The sequence below is a fragment of the Notolabrus celidotus genome, chromosome 1 (assembly GCF_009762535.1).
Source record: "Notolabrus celidotus isolate fNotCel1 chromosome 1, fNotCel1.pri, whole genome shotgun sequence".
Lineage (NCBI taxonomy): Eukaryota > Metazoa > Chordata > Actinopteri > Labriformes > Labridae > Notolabrus > Notolabrus celidotus.
Genome location: NC_048272.1, coordinates 28253004 through 28265259, shown reverse-complemented (window position 1 = coordinate 28265259; position 12256 = coordinate 28253004). Strand labels below are relative to the sequence as shown.

General features: G+C 43.4%; 2 protein-coding genes across 6 annotated transcripts in view; one reads left to right on the top strand and one right to left on the bottom strand.

Annotated features, from left to right (window-relative positions):
• hcfc1a (host cell factor C1a) overlaps window positions 1–10168 on the top strand; it is a 16707-nt gene extending 6539 nt beyond the window's left edge. Inside the window, exons 11-28 of one of the 4 annotated variants that reach the window (XM_034681310.1) lie at window positions 72–254; window positions 344–565; window positions 958–1059; window positions 1172–1394; window positions 1615–1751; window positions 1841–1988; window positions 2114–2334; window positions 3963–4788; window positions 5064–5209; window positions 5396–5530; window positions 5642–5849; window positions 6038–6307; window positions 6402–6508; window positions 6605–6739; window positions 6830–7015; window positions 7166–7463; window positions 7561–7624; window positions 7720–10168. In XM_034681310.1, coding sequence (XP_034537201.1) covers window positions 72–254; window positions 344–565; window positions 958–1059; window positions 1172–1394; window positions 1615–1751; window positions 1841–1988; window positions 2114–2334; window positions 3963–4788; window positions 5064–5209; window positions 5396–5530; window positions 5642–5849; window positions 6038–6307; window positions 6402–6508; window positions 6605–6739; window positions 6830–7015; window positions 7166–7463; window positions 7561–7624; window positions 7720–7759 — 3651 coding nt within the window. In that variant the 3' untranslated portion in view covers window positions 7760–10168. The remainder of the gene's footprint in view (window positions 1–71; window positions 255–343; window positions 566–957; window positions 1060–1171; window positions 1395–1614; window positions 1752–1840; window positions 1989–2113; window positions 2335–3962; window positions 4789–5063; window positions 5210–5395; window positions 5531–5641; window positions 5850–6037; window positions 6308–6401; window positions 6509–6604; window positions 6740–6829; window positions 7016–7165; window positions 7464–7560; window positions 7625–7719) is intronic. The other 3 variants (XM_034681325.1, XM_034681319.1, XM_034681333.1) reach the window with 3 other exon arrangements.
• On the bottom strand, window positions 9341–12256 carry si:dkey-13a21.4 (uncharacterized protein LOC494576 homolog). Of its 2 annotated transcripts, none has more exons than XM_034681366.1 (5): window positions 12151–12256; window positions 11755–11881; window positions 10958–11176; window positions 10222–10347; window positions 9341–10116 (listed from the first exon to the last, which is right to left on the bottom strand). In XM_034681366.1, the coding sequence occupies exons 1-5, from the start codon at window positions 12201–12203 to the stop codon at window positions 10030–10032; spliced, it is 612 nt and encodes a 203-aa protein (XP_034537257.1). In that variant the 5' UTR covers window positions 12204–12256; the 3' UTR covers window positions 9341–10029. The 2 variants fall into 2 exon arrangements, with proteins under 2 accessions (XP_034537257.1, XP_034537265.1); XM_034681374.1 differs by having other exon boundaries at window positions 11755–11854; window positions 12151–12250.

Genomic DNA, 12256 nt, shown 5'->3' with positions numbered 1-12256 from the left:
TATTTCCGAAAGCATGTATCATTTTTTGATGAGCAAACAAGATTAACGTGTGTATTTTTGTCTGATAACAGCCCATCGGCAGTAGCCCTCAGATGAGTGGCATGGCAGCTCTAGCTGCAGCTGCTGCAGCTACTCAGAAGATACCACCCTCCTCTGCAGGCACCGTCCTCAATGTTCCTGCAGGTGCCACCATTCTCAAGACAGTGGCAGTTAGCCCAGGCACAACCACAATGAAAGTTGCCTCTCCAGTCATGGTACGGGTTTCACTAAATATAGTCAATTCTAACATTGTATGCATTCTGTCTGTCATAGGCCAGTTATTCTCATAATGCTGTCCTTACAGGTCAGTAACCCTGCCACACGGATGCTTAAAACAGCTGCAGCCCAGGTTGGCACAGCAACTGCGTCCTCTCCTACCACCACCAGACCCATCATCACTGTCCACAAGTCTGGAGCTGTCACGGTGGCCCAGCAAGCCCAAGTGGTAACCACAGTGGTGGGAGGAGTCACCAAGACCATCACCCTGGTTAAGAGCCCCCTCACCATGGGCAGCAGTGGCACCTTGGTGAGACAAAAACACTCTTGAAATTCTGTTGCACGATGTGAAACAGAAACTTCTATTCTTTTGAGTGTACCCGTAGCTGCTTTCATATGCATGCTGTAAAATAGTTTTGGAGCACTTTGCATTTGTTTTATATTTCTTCTCACAAGATGACAACATGCACTAAGCTTGAACTGGTGGAGGAGGGAGTAAAGGTTGGCACATAGTGACTGTCTAAGAACTGAACTTAGAAAACAGGGAGCATGATGTTAGTGATCTGCATGACTATCAGTCAGCTATGGTAGGAATGATTCATAATGCCACCATTTGGGTGGTCCACTGTCCCACTGAACTCCCTGTGCTGTCCGATGTTTTCTGGTGACTCATGAACTTGAGTTTCTCTCCTATGTCTGCAGATCTCCAACCTTGGAAAGATGATGTCTGTGGTACAAACCAAGCCAGTGCAGACATCTGTCACAGGCCAGGCTTCCACTAACCCTCTCACACAGCTCATACAGGTCAGCTATCTGCATGAGTGCAGGAAAAAACAGGAGTTAGCTTAAAACTCGTGAGACAGGCCCCAGGTGTCTTTCTTCTTATAATTTGTATAATATGTTTGTCTCCCCTCAGACAAAGGGTCCCCTCCCTGCTGGCACCATACTGAAGCTGGTGACCTCTGCAGATGGCAAGCCCACTACCATAATCACAACTTCCCAGGCAGGAGGAGCGGGAAATAAGCCCACTATCCTCAACATCAGTGGTGTCTCTCCTACCACCACGAAGCAGGGCACCACCATCATTAAGACCATCCCCATGTCGGCCATCATGAGCCAGTCTGGAGCTACAGGTAGAGGTGTGTACCCTTTTATTCTTTTAACAAAATCACAATTACATATCACATCAGATTAAATGTACAGTTAAAATGGATCAATTGTCAAATGTGTGAATTAAAATACCTGCAAATAATTATTTCCAAGAGTAAATTGAATGTAGTCTGATATTAGGGACATGCATCCTAAGTTGACACAATGAGAAGAAAACTGATTCCAAACTAACAGGCTTTGTTCTTGCAGGTGTGACAAGCAGTGCAGGCATGAAGACACCTATCACAATCCTTACCACAAAGGTGATGACCACTGGGACTCCCGGCAAAATCATCACTGCGGTGCCCAAACTTGCCACTGCAGCTGGCCAGCAGGGACTGACACAGGTACACAGATCTGCTGTTTCTGCACATATCAGCTGCAGTTGCTCATTTATGTTTTACCCTTTGAAACTTATCCTGAATTGTGTGTCTAGGTGGTTTTGAAGGGTGCACCTGGGCAACCGGGGACTATTTTGCGCACTGTGCCCATGGGCACAATGGGTGGTGTTCGACTTGTTACACCAGTGACAATGTCTCAGGTTAAGCCAGCTGTCACTACCCTGGTTGTCAAGGGGACTACTGGTAAGACTGAGTTCATCTGTGATTTTTTTTTTTTTAGATACATTTATATTATTTTAACATATTTTGTGCTTAAGTAAAATACATCTATGTTTCTTTGTTTTTTAATGCCACTGATTTCCTTTCAGGAGTCACCACTCTGGGGACGGTTGCTGGTTCAGTCTCCACCAGCCTGGCAGGAAGCACAGTAGACAGTTCCAATGCCTCTTTGGTGACCCCCATCACCACTCTGGGTACCATTGCTACCCTGTCCAGCCAGGTGATCAGCCCGTCTGCCATAACTGTGTCAGCTGCTCAGACAAGCCTGACCTCTGCCTCCACACTGCCCTCCTCTACCATGACAGTTCAGGTAAGAGTGCGACCCAGCCTGTTGTCGTCCCTTAGGTTGCATTCTGCATTTCAGTCATGGGTTCATGAAATAATAGCAGCCGTGTCGATCATACATTTTAACCTGTATGACCTGTATGTGAGTGGTTGAGCCCCAGACTGATTTAACCCCTGATTGTTATGAATATCATCAAAGTAGTATCAATAAACCTTGTGTACAGATATATTATTTTAAGGTCATCCAGAGGATGTGTTGCCATGATCACTGAAAAGTTTAAGCATGACAGCACCTATAATAGTCTCTCTATGAGCAGACATCAAAATGTTCCCCTCTACGTATGGCCGTTAGCACTGGTGTTTGTGAATTAATTGTTTTTACATTAATTGTTTTATAATGTGTGCAAACACCACTGCCACACAGACGCATTTAACCCTTTGTGTGTGCTTTGTGAATTGGATCGTGTCTGTTAGGCTCGTTCTCGAAGGTTTAAAAGGAGCAAAAGTTGAGCAATCCCTTTGTGAATGAGGCCCTCGCGTATTACAATGTGAACAAGTATGCATCTCAGACAGAGAGAACTTAATATTAAGTCTTGTGTCTAATACAAACTTGCTTCATTTAAAGGCCTGATACCTTCTGCAATAAAAGCAAGTAATACTAGAGGAGTTATGGTTTACATAAAAACACATTTTATATTATTTTAGGACATCTATAGACGACAGTGTGATGATCATTTTAATTTCCAATTATCCATACTAATGTATAAGTTGATTTTTGAAGTCAACTCAACCTGTTGTTTAAATTGACAGCAATGAGCCATGTTAGCTGTTTGTGTTTGTAACGTAGACTGTGTAAAATATTGGACGTAGTATCCGTGACATCACCCATCTCTTTCTGAAGCGCTGTTTTGAGCCTCCTAGCCAACAGCTGCAGTGTTCCCGCCTGTCAATCAAGTCAGCTGTCCTCTCATTGGAAGACTCATGATCTAAATATCTTTGAAATTTCTGCGTTAGAAAATAATTCAGCCCCCGGTACAATGTGTGCTGATCGAGAAATGATCTATCCAGACGACACTCGTCTTTTGTACCAGGCTGTAAACATGTTTATGTCGGCTGTAAAGATTGGGTTTTTGGAATCGGTGTGTATGTGGTGTCCGGTACTTTCCTTAGTCAGCCTCAAGCAGATCCTTGATGAACTTAGCACCTAGCACTTCCGCATTGGACTCATATTTTTAGACCGGAGGTTGCTGCTTGGTTTATAAGCAGGCTGTGAACTGACTTCACATCATGATACAATGTTAGCTGCCAGCTTACAAGACTGCTAACAACTTTGTGCCAAAAAAATTTATTTGGTTTTGACAAGCGCTTCAATTCTTGAATTCAAGAAAATGAGCACACAGTAATTGTTTATTAAGGACGCTGTTAATTTTAGCCCAAGTGCCACTGGACCGCATCTCTGTCTCTCTAATGTGTGTAAATATTAATAATACTTTTTTTGGTTTGTTAATGACGTTAACAGGCACCATATATACATTTGAAGTAGTTTAATGAAGAGGCCTTCATTTCACATTACCTTAAATTGGATGCTAAATGTCACTGAACATATATTATGACCTCAAAATAACTGAAATGTCTTTCCTCTCCTCTGGTCAGAACCAGCCCACCCAGGTCACTCTAATCACAACCCCAAGCGGTGTAGAAGCTCAGCCGGTGCAGGATCTACCAGTGTCCATTCTGGCTTCACCAACCTCGGAGCAGCCAAGCTCTACTGAGGCTGGAGCTGCAGGAGAAGGATCGGGGACTGTCACGCTGGTCTGCTCGAACCCACCCTGCGAAACCCATGAGACTGGAACCACCAACACAGCTACAACCTCTTCTGCTACCATGGGTGCAGGACAGGTCTGTTCCAACCCTCCCTGTGAGACCCACGAGACTGGAACGACCAACACAGCCACCACCTCTTCTGCAGCAATGAAGGCAGGACCGGTGTGCTCTAACCCGCCCTGTGAGACACATGAAACGGGCACCACCAACACAGCCACAACTGCATCTTCAAACATGTCTGCTCCGCGCATGTGCTCCAACCCACCATGTGAGACCCATGAAACTGGGACAACTAACACTGCAACCACAGCTTCGTCTAACATGGGAGGAGTCCAGCAAGTGTGCTCCAACCCACCCTGTGAGACCCACGTGACGGGCACCACCAACACAGCCACCCAGTCTTCATCAAACATGAATACAGGCCAGACAGGCACAGCTCAGAGGGTTTGTTCCAACCCACCCTGTGAAACACACGAGACTGGGACCACCAACACCCCATCAACAGCTACCTCCAACATGGGAGGTGACCAGACCAGCTCGTCCACGGGCATTGTCCAAAGGGTTTGTTCTAACCCCCCCTGTGAAACACACGAGACTGGGACCACCAACACAGCCACCACGGCCACCTGCAGCATGGAGACGGGCGAAGGAGCAGGTACACTCACATTTACTGAAACTGACAGCTCTGGAGGATAAGCCACCGCATTGAAGTACATTGTTTTCACTCAGATACATTAGCTTTTTATCATCTTTCATTGGATGTCTATCTAGGATGCCACATTTGCTGTTGTCTGTATAATAGAAATGAAAACATGAGCAATTGTTTCACGTTTTTCTCAATAAAAAAAATAAATATTTTGCTGCAACCAGGAATTGAAATAAAACATGAAGTATTGACTTTAACTTCAATTTTTCCTTTATATCTATTAGCCGGTCAGACAGAAGAGGGAGCAGAAAGTGCCAGCAGCGCAGAAGCAACCTCCACCACTGCTACAACTGGCTTAGTGACAAGCACCCAGGGCAGAGCCATCACTACTGTCACCCAGTCTACGCCAGCTCCAGGACCCTCTGTACCGGTGAGTTTATAGGGAAGACATAACCGCCACTTTTAAATAGATGCAACCACAACAGATATTTCTGGCTGCATGTCTGAATCACATGGGATAACTTAAAGTCATTGTCTCCCTTCCTTTTCAGTTTTAACCTTAGTGCTTAAATTTGAGTTTTTATAACTTTTATCCTTCTCTGTTTTGTTTTTCTAGTCGATCTCATCTATCACAGAGGGTGTAACTACTGCTGCCAGCTCCACAGACGAACCCATGCAAACTGATGAGACAGCATCAGCAGAAGCTGCAACAGCAGAGGAGGGAGCTGCTGCGATGGAAACCCAAGCAGAGGTATATACAGTCTTTTATTTTGATCTTATTTTAATTTACTTTCTATCATTCTAAATTAATTGGATCAATGATATAATCCTTGCCTATGTGACCCTTCATATGTTTCCTCAGGGAGAAGCAGCCACTGGAACAGCCTTAAATCTGCCCTCAGAGCTCATGTCTGAGGGTCAGGGAGCCACTCTAATGGTAACGGGGCTTTCGGATGAGGAGCTGGCTGTGACTGCAGCAGCAGAGGCTGCTGCTCAGGCCGCCGCTACTGAAGAAGCCCAGGCCCTCGCTATTCAGGCCGTCCTCCAGGCAGCTCAGCAAGCCGTTATGAGTGAGTTCAGTCCTCGATTTTCAAGTCAGATTGCTTGCTTAGTTTTGCTTTGATTTGCAACACTATTGTCATCAAAAGTCTGTTAAAAGGCTGTTAAGTTCTCTTGCAACTCGCTGCAAGCACGTAAAATCAGTTTTACATGAAGTTAGTTTTGTCTTGTATGAATTCTTTGATATTATTTGTCAAAGGTGATTCCACAGGGGAGAGCCAGCAGCCCACCAACATCCCCATCATGCTGACCCAGCAGGAGTTGGCAGCATTGGTGCAGCAGCAGCAGCAGCTGCAGGAGGCTCAGGCTGCTGCACAGCAGGCCAGCGTGGATACAAGTTTGCCGACTGAAGGCCTCGCCCCAGCTGACAGCCTCAATGACCCCTCTGTCGAGAGCAACGGACACAATGAGATGGCAGCTGCAGTAACCAGTGCTGTGGCATCCCTGCTTCCACGCACCACAGCTGAGAGTAAGACCCTGAACAGGTTTCATGATGATTTATTTTGCTGCTCTGTTTTTTAACATGAGATTAAACTTTTTCTACTTGATGTTTTCCTCCACAGCACTCGCTCCATCAAGCACATTTGCACCCTCAGTATCAGTGGCAAGTCCAGCCAAGCTGCAAGCAGCTGCTGCTTTAGCAGAGGTTGCCAATGGCATCGAGGGGGAGGTGAGTAACAGTAGTAACTCTGACATCATGCTGGCTCAGCTAGGACAAGAGTGAACGATGGCGAATACTGATCATTGTTTTTGTTTATTTTTACAGAAGCAAGGTCCTCAGCCAACCCCAGTGAAGCCTGTCGTAAAGAAAGAGAACCAGTGGTTTGATGTCGGAATTGTTAAAGTGACCAATATGGTTGTCACCCACTTTTACGTGCCAGCAGATGAGTCTCTTGGAGATGTAAGTGTTTCAGAAGGCTTTTATGAATGCAAAGATGAATGTATGCTGGTGAAGTCAGCTCATCTCTCATTTCCGTTCTTTGATTGGTAGGATGACTCTGGTATTATGCCAGACTACGCCCAGATGAAGAAAATGGAGCTGCAGCCTGGAACTGCTTACAAGTTCCGTGTAGCTGGAATCAACGCTTGTGGCCGTGGAAGTTTTTCAGAGATATCTGCTTTCAAGACTTGTCTACCAGGCTTCCCAGGGGCACCTTGCGCCATCAAAATCAGCAAGGTAATACAGCAGTGAAGCTCTTCCTCTCATTTTCATCCAATGTCCTCATGGATTGAACAAATATCTGTATTAACAGGATGATACGATGAGTTGTTTTCAGAAGCCATGCTTGCAGACAATGAGTAGTATTTGTTGACTCCCCCTCTGCAGAGCCCAGATGGTGCCCACCTGACCTGGGAGCCACCCTCAGTGACATCAGGCAAGATCATTGAGTATTCTGTATACTTGGCCATCCAGAGCAGCCAGACAGCAGAAGCCAAGGCCTCCACCCCAGCACAGTTAGCTTTCATGCGTGTGTACTGTGGGCCCAACCCCTCTTGCTTGGTGCAGTCATCCAGCCTCTCCAATGCCCATATTGACTACACCACCAAGCCTGCCATCATCTTTCGCATCGCCGCTCGTAATGAGAAGGGTTACGGCCCTGCCACCCAAGTTCGATGGTTACAAGGTGAGCACATAGATTGACAAACTGATACTTAAATATAACTCAGTGAGCACTTTGCTTCTGGATTATTGGACAAACTAACTATTGTGCTGCTTTGTAGAATCTGGGAAAGATGCTGCCTCTGCAAAACCAGCCCCGAAAAGACCAGGCACCTCTCCTGATACGTAAGTACAGTGTTGTTCTATACCTCACATGCAGGATATAACATTAATAAATGAAGCGAGCAGTACTCATTATGGCTTTGTGTGTGCTTTTGCAGTAAGGCTACTGGTCCAAAGAAAGCAAGGACGGACCAGTGAGGTTGCCCAGAGATCCCTCCCAGTCCTTTGTCCTTTTTCCACTTGCTGTCCTTTTATCAGGAAGACTGACCTTCACCCCTCCTCCACCTCCTCATCCTCATCTTACTCTCATCCTCCACCCTCAAGTCTCAGATCAAAACATCATTGGATGCAGAACAACTGAACGAAGCTGAGATGAAAGTCAATCTGAGAGATTTTTCTGTAGATAAAAACCCTCCTTCCTCCTTGTTCTGTTGGTCGTACTATTTTTAGATTAACACAAACTTAGAAGCACATTATCTTTTTCAGTCACACCCCCCCTCCATCATTTAACCCTACTTTTGGCTTGTTTCAGTAGTTGAGCAGTATAGAAAAGCATTTACATCTTTCACAAACTGGGAGCCAGCCTGAGCGCAATGTTATCTTTTTTTTTTTTTTGTCTGTTTTGTGAATCCTGGGGGAATGTAGAGAGAGACTACATGAAATGATGTACAGAGTTGAAAAAGGCCGTGGAGGCGTTAGTTTAGATGAGAGGAAAAATCGGTATGGAATCGAATAAAGCACTTGTCCTCAATGAAAGAGGACATACATTTTTCCTTTTCTTTTTTGCTCAAAACAAATTTGCTTCACCAACAACCAAGTCTATAGCCTCCGTACTGGACCTGTTCTGGACTCCAGTCTCCTGGTAATGTCATCACTGTGCGCTTTTTACCCCAAGATGAGGACCGGTGGCGCCCACACCTCAAGGTGGACAACAAAGAATGACTAAGGAAGAGATTCGTAGAGAAAGAATGACAGACTATGCTAGGACTGAGACTTGCAGCACACACAAAAAAATTTGCAAAATCTTCCCAAAAAATTAGCAAGCAATGATGCAGATCTTTTGTGTAGTTTATTTTTGTATTTTTTAAGCTTTTTTTTTTCTCCTGTGTGTATGTGTATGTTGTGCATTTTTAAAGACATCACTTTTTTTAACTGTTGTTCATCCCCATAGTTTGTGTTCGTGGGAAGATGGGTGGCTGTGTTGAGGTTGCCACTATATTTTTAAAAATCTTCATTCAGTTGGTTGTATGTTCTTGATGTTAACAGATGGTAATGAAAGAGAGAGACTTTTGTATTCGTTCCAAGTAGAACCGCAGAGGTTATAGGACTGAAGGGAACTTTGAAGTGGACCCGGGAGAGGAGAGTTTTTACTTTGTATACTTCTCAGTGCTTGTGTTGCTTTGTTTGCCAAACCCAAAATCTCACAGGGTATGAGGAAAACACCACCCTATCCTCCCCTATGTTCCCCATCAGCTGTCCTACACTTTTTTATGCTCATGAATGTGGTCTCACAACTTCTTTAATTTTTAGAATGGGAACTTATATTAGTAGGCATATTTTCCCAATCCTATTAATGTATGTGAATCCATCAAATAAATTTTTAATTTTTTTCCTTCCACGGCTCTGTATTTCAGACTACAGATGGTGTGCAAGCTAGCTGTGGTGTGTCAGCCCGTATGTTTCTGAATGGGGTGTCTTAGGAAGAAAGCTTACATGGCCCGAGTGTACTCACCTGTAAATTAGTTCGTTCATAGAGCAAGAATAAAATAAACACAAAAAAAACATCTTGGCCTTTTATATAATTACCTGTAACAAACAGTTTTTACATGTTGGTCATCTCTCGATTGCCTTTTGTGTCTTTACTTATAAAAGAAACATATATATAAATATATATATATAGTCTCCCTGATTGTTCTAATTTGCTTCTGTCAGGCGGATTCACTGTAAGAGTCTGAATCACTGCTAGGTTCATTACAATACAACCTTGTACAGGGAGGAGGTCTCTGACTGGACATGAGTGTATATCTACTTTGTAAGGGCGGATTCAGTTATGATGGTAACAGCCAGGACGATCCGAGCCAAGGTTTGTGCTTGCCGCCTTTTCTCCGGCTCGCACCTTGGTTTTCGTTTGTGGTTTCTCCTGATTCCTTTCTAGAAATGAACTTTCTCTTCATATGCATTCATAATTTTTGTGCGTGTCAGTGTGTCTGTTGAACAAAACTAGACATGCATGCAAAAGCAGTGTATTTTAGTAGTGATGCCTTAAGTTAGACCATAAGCTGAAGGTTCTCAAAAAAAGAAAAAACATTTAATAAGTTTGTTCCTCTCTCCATGTGGTATACAATTGTGTCCTTTCCTTCCACAGTACCTTTGCTGGGTCACTATTTTTGCACCCTCGTTAGATAGGTCATCATCAGCAGTGCCGAGGTCTCTCTGAACTTTCCCTCCCACACTGGGACGAGTGCTGCTCAGCATTCACAGGTGTTGCGAGTTTCTCTCGGCTGTTTGCAGGTTATCTGGAAATGTCCTGTATTTTCCAATGTGTGTTTTTTGTACTGTAGGGAGTAATGTATCTTTTATCATCAAAAAATAAACATGTTAAACATAGTTTTTGTGTCTTTCTTATTCTCACTGAAAGATTTGAAAAACACCTGAATCACCTGTTGCAAGCCTCTCTGAGCCGCTCTCACGAATGGCTTTTCTACATCTCGATCTTCTTTGGCACTTCCTTCAAAGTATTCGGCTCTTTTCTCCTCACACCACTGCTTGGCCAACTTGGCAGACACCTGGAGGTCAAGACAATCAGAGTAGGAATATCAAACACGGCTGATGAGGCAGCAGAACATGTATTGTGTTAAATTTAATGTAACTCAAAACCTATGTCTCTGATTAGGATGAAAACGTCCTGGTACAAAGCTGCTTCACTGAAGGGGAATTAGACTAACACTGGATACATATCTTCTCCATGTACAAATTCAAACAAAGGCTGTAGGATGTAAAAACTGGATCAAATTTAGTTGTAATGTGCTCTGTTTTTAAAAAAAAGTTTGCAATAGAGCTTTTATTTGCCGACCTTCCTTACATTAAACATTTTTAGTGTCTTAATTTTAATATGGTAAATTTGCAGGCACCATCAAATATTTTCAATACTGATTAATTTGACAACTTTTTATCAGTCATTAAAAGCAAAATAGTGTGATCTTTACTTGTTCTAGCCCTCTGAATGAACGAAGACCAGGAATACAACTAACTTCCCCTCACATGGAAGCCTGCATCCAGCCTGCATGACTGGATGAAATAAATACCACTAACTAAAAGTAAGCCTAAATCCAACAATGTGTGGTTCACCTTCCTTTTCACAGGCCTGTCATACCTCATCTAGGCTCTTTCACTAACCTCTCTGTTGCCTAGGTCAGTCTTGTTGCCCAGCACGATGAAGGGGAATTCAGCAGGGTCCTCGGGCTCACCCTGGATCAGAAACTCTGTCCTCCATCCCTCCAGAGCAGAGAAACTATCCTTGGATGTGACATCAAACACCAGCATGCAGCAGTGGGCTCCCCTATACAGAGGTGTGCCCAAAGACTGGAACCTCTCTGTACCCGCTGTGTCCCAAATCTGAGGATGACACAATTAGTGTGGGTTTTATTTATTTATTTATTTTTTTGCCATAGTGTTTTTATTGAAGTTTATAACCACAAAAATACAGCTTTATCATTAATCATTTTCCACTTTCACAGCTGTATGGCTGTATCTCAAGGTTTAACAAATGGACAAACAAGACAATAACAACTAAACAAAAATGAAAAAAAAAATGTTTTAAACATAATAATAACAACAATAAAAATAATGATAATAATAATAATAATGATAATAATAATGATAATAATAATAATGATGATGATGATGATGATAATAATAATATAAAATAGAATGAACAGAGCTTCTCTAAATCAAACAAGGCTATTCAATTCGAAAGAAATAAAATCAAGGTCAGTTGGCATATATTAAGACAAAATGAATGCAATACATTTCTTTGCAGACAGCAGTCTGCAAGCTCAGTAAACTTGCATTCATTTTTAGTGTAACAATGTTTTTCTGGATATATTGCCAACAAACAATTGGTGTGTTTTTCCCTAAATCTGTTTTAGGTAGTGTGTCGCTATAGCTTGACAGTTGTATGGGTGTTGGCCTACCTGCAGGATGACAGTCCCCCCGTCCAGGTTGACCTCTTTCGACAGGAAGTCTGTCCCCACAGTGGCCCGGTACGCTCGGGAGAAGCGGTGATTCACATACCTGTTCATGAAGGAGGATTTTCCCACCCTTTGTAAACAAACACACACTTCGGTACGGGAACAACACAATCAAACTTCTCTTTTTCAATAGGCACACTTATCATTCACTGTTTATGAACGCAGTCTTCTTATGGAGTTAGAATTTAGAAACTTTAGGGACTATCTCAGAGTTTAAATAGCAGTCTGACAGGAAATCAAAGACTAAATGAAAGTGAAACAGCTATCGACCAAAGAGTCCATCAAAACTTTACAGAAGGTCAAATAACACTCTGAACACTTTAGTCAAGTCAACATTACCCTGAGCTTCCTATGAGGATTATTTTCAGAACCGGACTTTTCCCACCACTCATGTTCACCTATGACAGTCTCCACGCAGGCATTCAGTGCTGCTGCCTTCAGGGGC

Bases quoted from the DNA above. Each gene is read 5' to 3' on its own strand.
- si:dkey-13a21.4 (XM_034681366.1), bottom strand. From the start codon at position 12,203: ATGAGTGGTGGGAAAAGTCCGGTTCTGAAAATAATCCTCATAGGAAGC. The intron at 11,882-12,150 runs GTAATGTTGACT...TTGTTTACAAAG, and splicing joins ATCCTCATAGGAAGCTCAGG to GGTGGGAAAATCCTCCTTCA. The intron at 11,177-11,754 runs GTAGGCCAACAC...TGTCATCCTCAG, and splicing joins GGGGGACTGTCATCCTGCAG to ATTTGGGACACAGCGGGTAC.